Here is an 18,561-nt window from a genome sequence, read left to right as displayed (position 1 = left end):
CGGATTCGGGGAGGAACAATAGCACTGGCGTATCCTTGATTTGGTAAAACTTTGGGAGCCACTCTCGGTGGTGGCGGAGGAGGGTCTGGAATATTGTTGTTCTCATTTGCATTTACATTGGCATTTCGGCCTCTCCGTGGAACTTGAGATAAGACATCATCTTGTTCTAGATCCTCTACCTCCTCCCCCGCTATCACATTGCCGAGAGGGTATTTGCATTAAGAGCCATTTGTACCTGATTGATCGACACAAACAAAATTAGTAAACAAGAAGGAAAGAGAAGAAAAACACAAAACTAAATAAAGAGATAGTCAACACTGTAAGCTCCACGGCAACGATGCCAAAAAGTGATCGCTGACAACTCGACGCTACACTAAAGTAGGAAGAGCAGGTCGCAATAGCTTTTACCCGATATGAGGGTCGGGATCGATTTCCTCAGGGAGCTAGTAGTAGAGTTGGATTGTCTGTCTAGCCTAGAGATGTGTTTGTACTCCTAATGTCACTTCAAACATTTTTGGGTTTTTGAATTATAACTATTTTTATAAAACTATTGATTAACACTAAATTATGCTACGAGAATATTGCTAAGTTGTATCTAATGGGAAGAAGGGAACTAGGGTCATGACACTACCTAGGTGGCTAATTGACGGGTAGATGTTACTAAGGTTCGATTGACATAATTGGGGCTTATGCTATAACCGTTGCACAATTTTACCCACTCTCACACCTCTCGGTAGAGAGAGTGATTTTGCCCAATTGACTCTCTCGAGACCAAATCAGTAGGCAAATTAGACCAAGCAACTAGGGTTGAAGTAGGGTAATTACTCTCTTGAGGTTTAACTCGTTAATTGGGACTATCATTTCTCATGAGTCCATCCCAATTCCTTGTTGGGTCAATTTTGGGGTCGTAGACTCTCTTTCTCAAGAAGAGTTAAACCCACAAAGCTTGAATCAGTGTTTGCAACCACCAATTCTAGATTAAAACATAAAATCAGCCCAAATAGCAAACACCCATAGTCAATCTAACACTAGATGGCAACTCCCATCAATTACCCACACTAGGGTTGAGCCACAACCCTAGCTAATGAGTTTAGCTACTCATGCTAGATAAAGAAATTGAAGAAATAGATGAAGAACTAAACATATTAATCAATTGCTAAAATTAAACTACAAGAATCTATCGAAAAATGTAAAGCAAAAGTGCCAAAAATGGCTACAAGTATCGTTCTCAGGAGCGCAACTCACGTCTGAATACAAAAGATGACCTAAAAATGGTAAAATGTTCTATTTATACTAGGCTGGAAAAACTAGACAAAAATACCCTTGCGGGGTCAGTGCGGGCCGCACTAAATGGACAGCGGCTGCACTGGGCTCTTTGACTTTGACTTTTGTTTTCTAAACTTGGACTCTGCGGACCGCGTAGAATGGACCGCGGCCGCAGAGGGAACTGGCGCGGCCCGCGCAATCACTACCGCGGACCGCATGGTATTGGCTTTGCAAACTTTCATCTCTCTGAATCTCATGACCGCGGACCGCACAAAAGAGTAGTGCGGCCACAGAGCCTTCACCACGGACCGCGAGATGTGTACCGCAGCCGCATTTCCTCTAGCCTAGTTTACCAACTCTCTGAACCACCTAGTGCAACTGCATTCAACTTTGCGCGGTCCGCACTAGGCCTTCTTTCCTTAGATTTCTTGGTCTTTGCTACCTGAGTAGGTTTCACTCCTTTTTGAGCCGATCTTTGACATTTCGTCACTTTGTCGATCAAACCTGCAATCAAGCATAATTTGTGAGCCTTTTAGGACTATTTTGTAACAATATATGATCAAAGCATAGGCAAGTATGGGCACAAAACATGTTAAAATCCTAACTTATCAGTTCCTCAAGATAGGAATCCCTGTTGTCAACCATGCAGGAGTAGTATCCGGGAGAGCCAGTAGTGATGCCAACCATGGGCGGTCCGCCTCATCCATCACCACCCTCTCAAAGTACAACGACTCATCTTCATCATTGAACCCAAGATAATCATTTAGAGACTTCCCATAAAATTTGACCTTCAGGTTCCGCACCTTAGTCACAAATGTACCCTTTTTTTATGTGGGAGGCATTGGCGTAGAATTCCTTGACTAGGTGCTCATTAAAATCTGGCACCTTGCTGGTGAAATATCCCCACCCCACTCTTTCATTGAAGTGCTGCTTCATATTGAGGTTGTGAGGTAGAAGATCCCGCTCTATGAACTGACGCTCATGTATGAGTTACTTTTGAGGCCACCATTCCCTGAACTTGTGATATGCAAGCTCACTGAGAAACCTCTATTTCCACACCTCCAGGTTTCTTATCCTTTCCATACCTCCGATCTAGGTATCACCCCTTCTGCTATCATCTGGTACCTCGGCATCTACATCTATGAGATCTTGTGCCGGTGATGAAGTTGTGGGTGCGGCTGAAGCTGAGGACTCACTACTCTCTACTGAGCCATCAGACAACTTAGAAGAAGCATGAGAAGTAGGATGGGCTGGGGGTGTAGGCTCATCAGTCAAATGAAATCTCCCTGGGAAGTTTGGAATAGTTGTGGGAACTGAGTCACCCTTTGAGGCCTCCCAGGAGGGGACATAGTCACTTCCGTCTGAGTGGGATGCAGCTCTGTTTGCATTTCTAATGGTCTTCCTCATTTGCCCAATTCATTTCCGTATTGCTAGGGTTAACTTAATTTGTCCTCGTCCCCTACCCCGGGAGGACTCCGCTTTCCCCTTTTGTTTCTCACTGCCACCTCTAGATTTAACCATTGTCTGCAAACATAATCAGTAGAAAATTGTTAGTACTGGTGCTAGAAGAAGCAGTGAAGAAAAGCAAAAGAACAATTGACATTGCTGGAAAACGTTGTAGACCGCTAACAACGGATAATGAAGCGCGGCCGCGGAATGAGCACCGCTGACTGTGGAAAATGCATCACGGCCATGGAGATGTGGGAATCAGACTACCCACCCTCTGATTCTATGGTACCACTGAGCGCAGAAAATTGGGCGCGGCCGCGAAGGTTGCACCGCTGTCCACGGAAAAATAACCGCTACTGCGTAACCTTATTATTTGCTTCTCTAAACCTAATCAGCGTTGACTGTGAGAAAAGAATAGCGGCCACGGTAGTTTGACCGATGTCAGGAGAATTTGTCACCACTGACCGTGGTCATCAAGATTTCCAAACTTAGATATAAACGCTGACCGTGGAAAAACTTAAGTTGCCGTGAAATTCAAAATCGGCCTGAGTCAACCTAGGGTTTCAAATTTTCCTGCATTTAGCAATATCATCTACATTGCTAACCCCACTAGGTATTCATTAATAAATCCTAACTATTTTAAGCCTAATTTAATTAATACTAATCAACCCTAGGTCAAAATTAAAAGAAAAGAAGAAGAAGTAAAAACTAACATATAAAAGAAAAACAAGTACAAAATTAGAGAATAATGAAGGAGTGAAATTACCACGTATAATGTGTGATGAAAAATGGACTTTAATTCTTGTGTTTGTGGAGATTAGGGCATGGATGAACAATTACAATTTTAGTTTGAATGCCAAATGAGGGAAAAGGGTAAAAGGCTTCCTAAACTCCTATTTATAGAAAATAGCCTGGGACCCACAAAACATACCTAGCGCGACCGCAGAAAATCACCACGGTCCACGCTGTCGACGAACAGAAGGCGTGCTTGATTGAAACAACTGCTGAGAGCAGAAAATGCTATGCGGCCGCGGAAAAGTACTGCTCTCAGCGAAAAATAGCACCACGGATGCGGATGAAACTTCAGAGAAGTCTCATTTTGGACTTTTTAATCCCGCGTTCGCCACCAAATTACGCCTCTACGATAAGGCTACCACTGACCGCAGAAAATAGAGCGCTGTCAGCGGTCCAACTTCAAACTATTGCATAATTTTTTCAGCTTAGTCCTGTACTGCATCAAACATTCCTACACACATCTCACAACCAGTTAGTTCAAAACAAAGCCTACACTAAGAAGAAAATCAAAAAGAATAAAAACACATGGGTTGCCTCCCAAGAAGCGCTTGATTTAACGTTGCGACACGATGTAGGTTACCATCAATCATTTGAGATAGAACATTGCACCACGTGGATGTCATCAAACTTTCCAAGATAATGCTCCACTCTGTGCCCATTAACTCTGAAGATTTTACCATTTTTTTTCAAATCGAGAGCACCAAACGGAGTTACAAGCACCACCTCAAAAGGTCCACTCCATTTTGACTTGAGCTTTCCCGGGAACAGTCGTAACTCGGAGTTGAATTAGAGAACCAAGTCACCTTCCTTGAATTCCTTACTACGAGCATGCTTGTCATGTAAATACTTCATCTTGTCCTTATATAAGGATGAGCTGGAATAGGCTTGAAACCAGAACTCATCAAGCTCATTGAGTTGCTCCACCGGAAGATTTGCTGCAACATCCCAATCAAGATTTAACTTTCTCAAAGCCCACATGGCCTTGTGCTCTAACTCAACCGGGAGATGGCAAGATTTCCAAACACTTACCGGTACAGAGATATACCAATCGGAGTCTTGTATGTAGTCCTGTAAGCCCACAAAGCATCATCCAGTTTCTTTGACCAGTCAGTCCTATTTGCATTGACATTCTTTGACAATATGCTCTTAATCTCCCTGTTGGAGACCTCAACTTGCCCACTAGCCTGAGGATGGTAAGGGGTTGAAACCTTGTGATTGACACCATAATTTGCAAGGAAAGTGTCAAATGCCTTATTGCATAAATGAGAACCCCCATCACTGATGATCGCTCTAGGAGTGCTAACCAAGTAAAGATATTCTTCTTGAGAAAAGCAACCATACTCCGAGCCTCGTTGTTGGGTAAAGCCACGACCTTTCATGCTTCATTAAAATTCCACCTGCTTTTTGACACTCATCACCTCTCTTCAAAAGCTCACCCGCATCCTTGTACAATGTAGGCCAATAAAAACAACAGCTAAGCACCTTTGAAGATGTCCTCGCCCCACCATGATGACCACCGTAGGGAGAGGAATGATATGCATCCAGATTACTCATTTGCTCCTCTTCCGGAACACACTCTGGATCACACCATCATTACAAATTTTAAATAAATAAGGCTCATCCCAGTAGTAGTCTAAGCTATCATGTTTAAGATTCTTCCTTTGGTTAGAAGAGCTCACGCTGAACAAAACCGGTCACGAGAAAGTTAGCAACATCCGCGAACCAAGGCATGTTATTCACAGGTACAAAGAGTAGTTGCTCATCAAGGAATAAATCATTGATTTCGAGGCCATCACGAGGTCTCCCCTCCTCTTACAAGCGAGAAAAGTCGTCCGCCACTTGGTTTTCACTCCCGTTTGGATCAACAATCTCAAGGTCAAACTCTTGAAGCAATAGAACCCATCTCATCAACCGAGCCTTATAATCCTTCTTTGTCAAGCAGAGTGCTGCATGGTCAGTATGAACTATCACCTTGGCACCCATGAGATAAGGCCTAAACTTCTCTATTGCAAACACAATTGCTAGCAACTCTTTTTTCGTCACTGTGTAATTCACTTGAGCATTATTCATCATTTTGCTTGCATAATATATCGGGTGAAACATCTTGTTTACTCTTTGACCTAAGAACGCTCCTACCGCAACATCACTTGCATCACACATGAGCTCAAAAGGTAAGCTCCAATTGGGTGCGGTAATAATGGGAGTGGTTCTCAATTTGTACTTGAGAAGTTAAAAAGCTTTCATGCATTCATTATTAAACACGAACTTGGCATCCTTTTCCAATAACTTGCACAAAGGATTCACTACCTTAGAAGTCTTTGATGAATCTTTGGTAGAACCTCGCATGCCCAAGAAAATTCCTAACCCCCTTGACTGATGTAGGAGGAGCAAGCTTTGAAATTACTTCAATATTAGCCTTGTCCACCTCTATACCATTCTTTGAGATCATATGGCCGAGGACAATGCCCTCCTCGACCATAAAGTGGCATTTTTCCCAGTTAAGGACAAGATTTGTCTCTTTACACTAGGCTAATACCTTGTCAAGATTCTTCAAACACTCATCAAAGGAGTCACCCACAACATTGAAATCATCCATGAACGCTTCCAAGAATTCCTCCACCATGTCGGTAAATATAGACACCATACACCACTTGATGGTGGCCAGTGCATTACACAAACCAAGTGGCATCATAGAAAATGCAAAGGTGCCATACAGACATATGAAGGTGGTTTTCTCCTGATCTTCTGGAGTCATCAAAATCTGGTTGTAACCTAACTACAAATCCAGAAAGTAGTAGAAGGCACGCCTAACAAGTTTATCTAGCATCTGGTCAAGAATGGGTAATGGAAAATGATCCTTGCGAGTCACTCTATTCATCTTGCGGTAGTCCATGCACACCCTCCATCCGGTGACAGTCTCGGAGGGAATCAACTCATTTTGCTCATTGGTAACCACAGTCATACCACCCTTCTTCATCACACATTACACCGGTGAAGTCCAAGAACTATCCGAGATGGGGTACACAACCCCTCCTTTTTGACAACCTCTTACATAGCCTCGTCAACCTCCTTTGATGCTCCACTGAGGGCTTGACATCATCTTCGAGTATAATCTTGTGCATGCAAAAGGCAGGGCTTATTTCCCAAATATCAACTAGAGTCCATCCAATTGCCTGCTTCCTTCTTTGGAGCACCTCTAGTGTTGCATCTACCTGCACGTTAGTAAGATAAGAAGAAACAATAACAGGTAAAGTTGAACTAGGGCCCAAGAATTCATACCTGAGGTGTGAGGGCAAAGACTTGAACTCAAAAATAGGAGGTTCCTCAATTGAGGGCTTTGTAGGCAGAGATTTTCTATTCTCAATATCCAAAAAGAGATTACGGGGCTCATAAGAATAAGAGCCCATTCCGTGCAAAGCATTGACACACTCCACCCGACTTTCATCATCATTCACATCAAGGTTCAACAATGCTGCTACCAAAGGATCCTCCACATTGATCATGGCCCTAGTATCATCAACTATCAACTCCGTGACAAGATCCACAAAAGAGCACACTTTAGTACTATTCGGCTGCCTCATTGATTTGCACACATGAAAGATAACTTTTTCGTCACCTACCCGAAAGGTGAGTTCCCCTACTTCCACATCAATCAATGCCTTCCCTATTGCAAGAAAAGATCTTCCCAATATTATCGGCACCTCATAGTCGACCTCGCAGTCCAGAATCATAAAGTCACAAACAATCTCATTGAAGTAGCTCTCGGTTGACCAATACCCAAAGTTTTGAACACGGAGTAAGGCATCAAATTGATACTTTCTCCCAAATCACACAATGCCTATGCAAAATCCGTACTCCCAATGGTACATGGAATGGTGAAAGTGCCGGGATCTTCAAGCTTTGAAGCCATCGAGTGCACAATTTCACTGACTTGATGAGTTATTTTGATGGTCTCACAATCCATTGATCTCTTTTTAGTCACCAAATCTTTCATGAACTTGGCGTAACCCGGCATTCGCTTAAGAGCTTCCACTAAAGGAACATTGATCGACAAGCTTTTCATCATCTCAATAAAATTCTTAAATTGGTTTTCATTATTTTTCTTCGCAAGTCTTTGAGGGTAAGGTGGAGGAGGCCTTGGAAAGGGAGCCTTAGCCTTGGGAACTACCGTTTTTGCTATTGTCTATTACGTGTTCCCTAGACGGGTTCACGTCATTTTGAGTCTCCACCTCATTATCATGAATATCAATTCACACTTCCACATTCAAATTCTCTTCACTCTCTTGCTCACCAACTATAGGAACATCATCATCTTGCAATTCGACCTTATCACTCACAACTCCTTTTTTCTTGGAGGTATTCACATCACCACCTCGACTGCTTCTTGTGATCACCACTATTGCATGCCCGGTATTGTTCCCAACCTTTGGGTTTACTACCATATCACTAGGTAAAGCTCCCTTATGGCGAGTATTCAAAGATTACAAAATCTGGCCATGTTGAACCTCCAAGTTTCGGATTGAAGTATTGTGGGATGCCAACTGGGCATCAGAGTCGGCGTTCATTTTCATCATTTGTTCAAACATCATCTCGATCCTCCCCATCTCATTATTTGACGAGCTAGGACCCTGGGATGAAAATGGAGATGGGTTATTTGGTTGTTGATACATCGGATGTCTTTGAAAGCCTTGCCCCCGATTCCCTTGATTGCCATTACTCCAGCAGCCTTGGTTATTTTTTCCTCCCCAATTGTTATTGTTGCCACTTCAGTTGCCCTGGTTTTTCTGATTGCCCCAATTCTGATTGTTGTTCCCCCAAGTTGCTATTTCTTTGTTGGTTTTGATTCCCCCAATTTCCTTGGGATCTCCACTGTTGTTGGTTAGTTAGGAGCATTGCCCCTTTGTCCTTGATAATTGTTCACGTATACACTTCTTCACTTTGCTCATCATACCCATTATCTTGGTTGAAACCACCACTACCCTGCTCATATTGATTCGGAATACCTTGACCTTGTTAACCTCTTTGTCGCCCTCTTGTTGACTAACATGTTGACACCTTCCATAGCATTTACTTGTCTCGGCGCTTGAACTTGTTGCAATTGAGCTTTTGCCAATTGGTTCACTGTTGTAGTTAACTTTGTTATTGCCTGGCCATGGCCGTGGAGCTCTTTATGTAGGTGAATGACAGTAGGATCACCCCATGGCACATTAGATCGACTTTGCCAAGCTGAGGAAGTATCTGCCATATCATCCAATATCTCACACGCCTTAGCATAAGGTGTATTCATAAAATTTCCCCCTGCTAGTTGGTTCACTACACACTGATTGGTCGTGTTAATGCCATGGTAGAATGTCTGGTGGATCATTTCTTCGGTCATGTCATTGTTCGGGCACTCTTTCACCATTGTCCGATATCTCTCCTAGATCTCATGAAGTGGTTCATTAGGTTCCCGTTTGAAAGATAAAATCTCATCTCTCAAAGTCGCCATATGCCCTGGCGAGAAAACTTTGCTATAAACTTGTCTGCCAACTCATCCCACGCAGTGATGGAATGGTTGGGAAGCCTTTCGAGCCAATCAAGCTTTCCCTCTAAGTGAAAAAGGGAATAATCTCAATCTCAATGCATCCTCTAACACATTGGTCTGTTTGCTTCCCTAGAAGGTATCCACAAAGCCTTTAAGATGTTTATATGCATTCTGATGCAGGGCGCCTATGAAATACCCTCGATGATCCAATAAAGTCAACATCACATTTGTAATTTGGAAATTGCCCACCAAGATCCGGGGTGGGAGAATTGCACTTGCGTATCCTTCATTTGGAAGCACCTGAGGAGCGACTCTTGGAGAAGGTGGGGGAGGGTCTAGAACATTGTCATTAGCCTGGCGGCCTCTTCTTTGACCTTGAAGTACTAGAGGCACATTATCTTCACCATTATCATCTACCTCCTCCCCTGGGAGAACATTTCCAAGAGGATCATTGTTTGCCATTTTGTACCTGAAGTGATGACACACAAGAGTTAGTAACATAGAAGGAAAGCAAAACAAGACACAAAACTAGTCAGATAGATAGCCAAAACCGTTTAGCTTCCCGGCAACGGCGCCAAAAAGTGATCGGCTCCAACCCTATACCACTATAGAGTGGCAAGAGCGGTCGATGAAACTTTTACCTGAAAGGTCGGGATCGAATCCACAGAGAGCTAAGATATGTTTGGAATTGGGTTCCTATCTAATCTAGCAATGTGCAATGTTCTTAATTGCACTTCCAATCATTCTTTGTTTGTTTACTATTCTACTTTAATGCTAATGATGCAGGAAAATAAGCTAAGTATGATGTTTTTGTAAGGTTTTCTTAATTGGTCTAAATGTACTAGGGAAGTGACTTACACCTAGGTGAGTATCTAACGAGATCTAAAACTTAGGGCAAACTTGTTATAATAGGGATCATGATATAGCCATTGCACGTAACTACTCACTCTATACCTCTTGGTAGTTTGAGTGACTTTGCCCTAATTGGCTTTCTCAAGCCCAATTGGGTGTTCAAACTATTCAAGAATAATTGGCTCGAGTCGGGTATTACTATCTTGTTTAACCCTTTAATTGGGACTATTAATCTCTTGAATGCACCCCAATTCCTTGTTGGCCTGAATTTCCTAGACTTAGTCTCTCTTCCTCAAGAAGAGCTTAGGTCAAAAAGGCACAAATCAGTGTTTGCAACCACCAATTCAATATTTAAAGCATAAATCAAGCCAAATATCATTTACCCATAAACATTTAAGCCCTAAAATTGAAGACCCATTGACAGACTCCATTTCGAATGCCAATAAGACTACTTACTCAATCCTGAGCATCATTTAACTCAAGAGCCTTGCGGCACTCCCACTTCTACTGGATCTCAATCTATACACTTAATGGAGCGCGAGCTTTCTAACTATTTTATGTGAGATGGGTGCCTTCACCTCTGTAAGAACCTTTATCTCGAAAGAGATTAAGTAAGGCAAGTTTCTGACCATTAATTCTGTAACAAAGGAGCGTAGTGGCAGGCTCGCATAGCTAAAGCCTTCAAGTCCTATTATCGGAGAGGGACTTTTTCCATTATTTATCCTATTTCCGATCGGACCTTGCCCTTGCCAATTCCTTTTCTATCTCATAATCAAAGAAGAAATCAAAGATTTAGATGAAATATTACCTATAAAAAGTAATAACAAGAGAAAAATATAAGATTAATGGTTAACCAAGCTCTAAAATTACAAAAAAGGCTAAAAACAGTTGTTCATATGCTCTTCTAAACAACAAACGACCTAAAAATCTGAAAAAGAACTATTTATACACAGCTAAATTTTCTAATAAAAATGCCCCTATGAAGGTTCCACTAACAACGAAAAATGGACCGCTACAGTGCTATGACTACCGTTGCCACACAAAATTAAGCGCGGACCGCGATCTTCAATTTTTAGCTCCACTTATGGCTTTCTGATTCTGACTTCCGCTGAGGGCGATAATTTAACCGCTGCCGCATCAGAGACACCGCTGCCGCACAATTTCACCGTGGGAAGCGGTAACTTGTTAGGCCCAAAATGCAACTCTCTGAACCTTGACACTGCTGAGAGCGAAATCCAGAACGCCTCAGCGGTGGACTCTTCGCGTCCGCATTTGTTTCTTCGCTGTCAGCGCTCTTTTGACTCAGCTTTGAACTTGTGTAGGTTTTACTCCTTTTTGAGATGGTTATGACTTCCTTGTCTCTTTTTGACCAAATACTGCACACAAACACAATAAGTTAGCTTTCGAGAATACTTGTACACACTTTTAATCCAAAACCTAAGCAAAAAGGAGCATAAAATAGGCTAGAAGCCCTAGTTATCAAGACTAATCATTGTCTCCTCTTCTTGTATAAGGCTAAGCATTGACTTCCCTTGCATGAGACTAAGCACTGACTCCCTAATTGCATAAGGCTAAACACTGTCTTTCCTTGCATGAGACTAAACACTGTCTCCTCTTCCTGCATGAGGCTAAGCATTACCTCCCTAATTGCATAAGGCTAAGCACTGCCTTTCCTGGAATCAAGACTAAGCATTGTCTCCTCCTCCTACATGAGGCTAAGCATTGCCTCCCTAATTGCATAAGGCTAAGCACTGCCTTTCCTTACATTGAGATTAAGCATTATCTCCTCTTCCTGCAAGAGGCTCAACATTTCCTCTCTAATTACATAAGGCTAAGCACTATCTTTCCTTGCATCGAGACTAAGCATTGTCTCCTATTCCCGCATGAGGCTAAGCACTGCCTCCCTTTCTTTGCATGAGACTAAGCATTCTCTACCCTTCTTTGCATATGACTAAGCATTGTCTCCTCTTCTTGCATGAGGATAAGTATTGCCTCCCTAGTTGCATAAGTCTAAGCACTACCTTCCCTTGCATGAGGATAAGCATTGTCTCCCTAATTGCATAAGGCTAAGCAATGCATTTCCCTGCATGAGACTAAGCATTGTCTGCTCTTCTCGCATGAGGCTAATCATTGCCTTCCTAGTTGCATAAGGCGAAGCACTACCTTCCCTTGCATGAGGCTAAGCATTGCCTTTCCCTGCATGAGACTAAGCATTGTCTCCTCTTCTTGTATGAGGTTAAGCATTGCCTTCCCTTGCATGAGGCTAAGCACTGCCTCCCTAATTGCATATGGCTAAGCACTTCCTTTCCATTCATCCAGACTAAGCATTGTCTCCTCATTCTGCATGAGGCTAAGCATTGCCTTTCTTTGCATTGAGACTAAGCATTATCTCCTCTTCCTGCAAGAGGCTCAGCAATGCCTCCCTAATTGCATAAGGCTAAGCACTATCTTTCCTTTCATAGAGACAAAGCATTGTCTCCTCTTCTTATATGAGGCTAAGCACTACCTCCCTAATTGTATAAGGCTAAGCACTGCCTTTCCCTGCATGAGACCAAGCCTTGTCTCATGTTCTTGCATGAGGCTACGCACGACCTCTTTAATTACCTAAGGCTAAGCATTGCCTTATCTTTGCATAAGATCAAATACTATCTCCATTACACTATCTAAGAGCTAGTACTATCCTCTGTTAACTTAGGGTTAAACACTGCTCTCATCTTACACAAGACTAAGCCTTGTCTTGTCTCATCTTCGCATGTGACCAAGCATCACATCTTTGCACTTCATGAGCTGAAATATTATCATTTTGTTCGAAGGTGTCATAGTCCGAAGGCATCATCCTCATAGCTGGGAGACACCATGTCATGGCCTGAGGATCTCTCAATATTGCACATCATTGTTCAAAGCCGTCATCGTCTAGAGGCACCATCCTCATTGCCCTAGGACATCATTTCATGTCCTGCAAATTCCTTTTCATACACTTCATGGCCCAGGACGTCATGATCTGAGGACATCATCCTCACCATGCAAAGACAACCTTTATGGTCCAAAGGGAATTTGCATCATGTTTAAATTTTTGCAATAACCCATATATATTCGCATGCGCCATGTTTTATGTTTTGCAGGTAATCTAGGAGGCAGCCGTTCTACCATCAGGAGCAATCTTCGCTCTAGTTTTTGTTCATAACGTTCACATCCTTTGATTGTTTCAAAAGTAACTGATTCCCAATAATTTCCTACCTTCTGCTTTATGGACATTCAGATATCTGCTCTGTGACACATCCGTAACGTCTCAGATTCACCTTCATGAATCCGCATAAATTCATCCGATACTATCTTACCCAAATGAATCCTTCTCGAAACATACAAACATTCTTATAACAACTCCATCGGTTTCGTTCACCGTTGGATCTAGAACTACACACCGCCTGATTCCCGTAACACGAGGGACATGTAGGCAACTTAGGAACTAGGGTTTGGCCTCAATTTTTTCAAATCACATCATTCCTCGTTCAATTCGGCCAAAATTAGTTATCATTTTCTTTACCCGACAACTCTTTCAACATTCCCGGATAAAGAGGGGCAGCTGTTGATACCTCATTTTGCCCTCATATTTTCTCAAATAGTATATATACTTTCAAAACATCATTTTTGCATCATTATTATTCTTACAAATCTATCCGAGCATTTTCTATAATTTTTCATAATTTTTAGAGCTTTTAAATTGACTTTCATGTATTTAAATTACTTGAATAATTATTCCGTCAAATTATTTTGTGATGACTTAATTACCTAAAATCATTATTTTGCATCTATAATACTTGCTTCGGGTATTTTACTCTATTTTTTACAATTACATTAGTATTTTAGGCTATTTGTACAATCTTGTAATAGTAGCTTTTATTTTACAATTGTATTGCATTTGTTATTTTATTCAAGGTCGAAATAATATCTTACATTTTTATAAGCTTCTACTAGTATTTAAAAATATTACTTTGCATAAATGGCATCTTTTATAATATATTTAATTGATTTATTAAATTTGTTCCCCTTAATTTTCTATTTTAAAACCTTGCCCAAAATTTGCATCAATTTCGGACCAAATAAACCCCAAATCCCTATCCCAATCCCTAAGCCCAAATCAAACGACCCCTAATTCCCAACCCAGTCCAAAACCCGACCAACTCTTCTCAAATCCCAACCGTTGATCAAAGGTTATCAACTACTCATAACATTTCCCCCATTTCTCCTTATATCCCAACCCCAAAACCCTAAAGACCATTTTCTCTTCCCTTCCGCCCTCACACGTGCTCATCTTCTATGAACCCTAGCTATCTCACCCCCGAATCCCCTCAAAATCCGGCTAAATCTTAAAACACTTTCACGATATGCTTACCTTATTTGTATTATCTCGTTACCATTCACACGTTCTTGGTATTACTTAGTACTTACCTGATTTTGGCGAGTACTACCTCTCCGAATCGAGTGCAATCACCCTCAACCTACAAGATTCAGACGAAAATCCGTCTGTATACACTCTCAACAAGATTGTATGGGTTCGATTCATTGAAATTCTTGGCTAAATTTTGACCGTTTGCAAACTAGGGTTTGTCCAATTTTTTACTTATTTCTACTCGGAATGGGTTATGCATGTGACTTTCCTTTTTCCTGCTTAAACTTGACTAATTTTCATTCCTAGTTCATGTTTGAATAATTGTTTATCATGTTTACTTGTTTGATTTCTACTACTATATAAACCCCTTACCATTACCCTTTGAAACAGACCCTTAATCCCAAGATTTTCACTAAAAATCGGAACGATTGCTTTACTGTTCTCTCGTTCTCTTGTTCTATACCTTGATTCTTGGCTGGCTGAAAGCCAAGGCCGCCGAGATTCGACCTTTCAAACTTTTCTTGGTGCCAGCACTGCCCGGGGTTATTTTGAAGTCCTTGGGAACTTTGACGCATTGAGATTTTGGGTTCTTGTTCTTTGTTGATATTCAGAACATTATGGAATTTGTTCTTTCTTTTTGTCCGTTTAACTGGTATGTCTCTTAGCTTTATGATTATATTCTTTTGTGTTTATGTCGTGAATATTCATGTCTCTGAACTTCATGACTTAATATGTTCTTAGACCACCTCTATGTATAATTAGTTAGCATTTGAACTGGTTTTGTAATCTGAACGTTCCTAGTACTTCATTTTACCTAATGTTTTTAGTTCTAAGACATGTTTATGCCTAATTTGAATAGTTTGGACCCTCTTAAGTTCGTGTAGCTAATGTGTTCTGGGCTACTTCTGGGTGCAACCTTATTAGTTTTGTTTTGAATCTCTTTAGTGTTTCATCTTACCCAAAAGCTGCCAATTCTGATATGTCATTTGAACATGCTTCACATGAACCTTCTTAAGTTCATTTTAGTCTACTATGTTAATGCCTGAATGTCTATATTTCCTATTTGACATGAGTTTGCTTTACTACTTTCTTCTGAATCTCTGTATTGAATGCCTCACATCTGTAATGTGTTATAACCTGTGTTAAGACCTTCACTATTAGCTATGACATGCTTACATGCTACTGTGTCACTCAGTATGCCTTTAGCTAGCTTGGTTCCATATCTCTTTAGTGATCACTTGAGATTTTAGAGTAGTTATCTCAACTTGTATTTCCCTACCATGTTTGAATTTTTTTTTCATGATATAAGTTACCATGGATGTCTTATGATATTGTGATGAATCCCTAGCGTGATTTAGACCATTAAGCTTTAAAAGTCTTAAGTTACTTCCCTACTTAAACTTGTTTGGTATTATGCATCTTAGTATGATAATCCGGTTGATCCTGTAATCTCAGGGAACTTGATTCTCCTCTAGCTCTCTGTCGCACCTCCTTTTTACCGCGCCCGCGCGAGGCGCGTGGGGAGTTTTCTCCAATTAAAGGACAGTCGAAATGGGATTTGTTTGTTTGTTTCAGAGTCGCCACCTGGGAATTTTAAGGCGTCCCTAATCACCGGTTTTAATCCCTGAATCGAGGAGAATATGACTCTGTTTATTATTCTGCGAACCAGAAATCCTGAATAAGGAATTCTGTTAATCCGGAAGAAGGTGTTAGGCATTTCCGAATTCCGTGGTTCTAGCACGGTCGCTTAACCATTTTTATATTTGGCTTTGATTATCTCGATTTGCTAAGTACGTGATTTATTGCACGATTTGTGTTACCGCTTCTATTTAGATTGTTTGTAATTAAAGATCCTTCTTTGAATCGAATCACACGTACGTATATTCGTGTTATAAATTATATTTTTAAAACATGCAGAGTTGTGTCACGCGCACGTGTACACAATAATATAGATAATATTTTTATTAAAATAATTATTTTCGAAATTGTGCTTAAATAAAATCAAGAACATTCGCCCTTTTTGTATAATTAAGTAGTGAACCTCACATCTCGGGTTTTTATGAAATTAATAATGATATTCTCCGAGAAATCCCTTTTATTAAATATTCGATCGAAGTTGCGCGAACGCATAATCCGAATTGCTTTTAGAAATATAATCAGGTTACGCGAACGTATCCCTAATCACAAAAATATTCTTGATGGTAGTATAAATTTGTTTACAAATTGTTTATTACATCCATATTATTTTTATGTGAAAGTCATGGTAAATCACTATTTGAGACGCCTCTAAATTTCTTGAAAAGAATTCTCAATTTATTGAGTGTCAACCACAAATTATATATTATATATATATATATATATATATATATATATATATTTATGAATTATATTCCGCAAAAACCATTCGTATTTAAAGAGTAAAAATGAACAACGCGTAATTAATACTACCATATTTCTCGTAAATGCAATATGTGTATACCAAAAAAATGAATTGCGTATGAAACTAAAAAAAATTGATTTATGAAAGGAAGAGATGTTTTCGAAGAATTTTCATTATTTTTATTTGCAGCAAAGGCTATTTTATCTTCTTAAAATTAGTACAGTTTATAAGCCTAATCTCCTTCTACATCACTTGTTCTTAATCCAATATGCATGATTATTTCTTGTGAATTCTGCTTATGATTGAGTTTGGGATATATATATATATATATATATATATATATATATATATATATATATATATATATATAATAAAACCAATTTGATTCTCAATCTATGTGAACTATTGCTAAACACTAACTTTCGTATTATATAAATTCCTAGGCCATTTGTTATTAAGAAAGAGAACAAATCTACCTACTAACTTAATAAAATGATATTGCATACAACATTATTCGCCATATTTCGACATTGTGAACATAGCGGATTTTACTAACGCATCTTTCAACTATTGATTATAAACATAATCATTATTATGCCATAATATAGCAAAATGCACCCAACATCATCTAGCTTTAAACAACAACTAACTAACTAACAAAATAGACTAATAATGTATTTTTCCTTGATATTTCCATACTATTCTGTACCTAACTAACAATACCATAAAATTTAAATAATGGCCAACTTTCTGCCATATTTCCTATTTTGACAATTCAAATATAACTATACTAATGAGATTTAGAAATGGATAACATTATTACAAAGCTTTTATACGAATTTCAAAATAAGATAATTAACTTATAGCCATCGTGTCGACCTCACTACTAGTTAACCAACATGAAACATAGCTGAAATTTAAACTAACGAACTCAAATGTATTGAAGACAGAATTACAATTCGAGCTTCATTTATTTGTCATGTTGAAAGCTTTGCATGACATGAGTTTACAGATATGTACCTGGAAATGAAGGTAGAAGAAGTAGATTTCAGCAGTACCAGCAGTAACAAAATCAGCAGAATACCAGTATTTCCACAAATTTGAGCAATAATACAGAACCCGAGAAACCGAGATACACAAGAGCAAAGCTTCTTAAAGAATTTCAAATTTTAAAACCAAACAGTATCAACAAACAGACCCGGACAGATTCCAGAAAAAACAATGTTTCGGATTTTTTCTTTTCTTTTCTATTCTCTGTTTCAGCTTCTGTGTGCATATGAGTACTCTATTTTCTGTTTCTTTTTCTGTTTTTTCTTCTTTCTTTTCAGATTTCTATTTCTGCTTCTGTGTGTTTTTTTTTCTCTCTTAATTTCTGTCCATATTCTCTCTAAAATTTGATCTCTCTCTTAAAAAATCTCCTGCTCTTAAAATCCCATTCCCTGTATTTATACAGGTCTGCCCCATTTCCTTTTAGTGCTGCTTGGACCTTTTTCTCTTTTAAAAATCAGGAAATCTCCACCCAAATAACACTAAGGCTGATTTCTTAATAAATCAGCCACTAAAGATACTTTTTCCCTTGTTTTCAGCACTCCATTACCCTTTGTTTCCCATTATCCCATTAAATTAAAAGCCATTAACACTCCACTATCAGCACACTACTACCCTTACTATTTCATTCCCAACAGTACCCCTGAAATCCCTTAATATTACTGTTATTACTGCTTTTAAACAAAAATTCAGCATCTGATATAGAACAGACTTTATAATCTGTTCAAGCAGCTATAACCAATCCTATAATTAACCTCCTAATACAATTGTATCTAACCAACCCTTGTAAACTTGAATTCAACTCAACATCACAATAACATTATACTGAATCAACATATCAATCAAACTGAATTTCAA

At 39.7% G+C, this 18,561-nt stretch overlaps 1 protein-coding gene across 1 annotated transcript; it reads right to left on the bottom strand.

The window, feature by feature from the left end:
- Positions 1–2,682: 2,682 nt before the first annotated feature.
- LOC138869220 (uncharacterized) lies at positions 2,683–7,091 on the bottom strand. The gene is made up of 6 exons (XM_070146820.1): positions 6,534–7,091; positions 6,047–6,286; positions 5,327–5,730; positions 4,556–4,623; positions 4,306–4,445; positions 2,683–2,790 (listed from the first exon to the last, which is right to left on the bottom strand). The coding sequence occupies exons 1-6, from the start codon at positions 7,089–7,091 to the stop codon at positions 2,683–2,685; spliced, it is 1,518 nt and encodes a 505-aa protein (XP_070002921.1).
- Between the last annotated feature and the right edge of the window lie 11,470 nt (positions 7,092–18,561).

This window comes from Nicotiana sylvestris, chromosome 5 (assembly GCF_000393655.2).
Source record: "Nicotiana sylvestris chromosome 5, ASM39365v2, whole genome shotgun sequence".
Taxonomy (NCBI): domain Eukaryota; kingdom Viridiplantae; phylum Streptophyta; class Magnoliopsida; order Solanales; family Solanaceae; genus Nicotiana; species Nicotiana sylvestris.
This window is presented reverse-complemented; position numbering and strand designations above follow the sequence as displayed.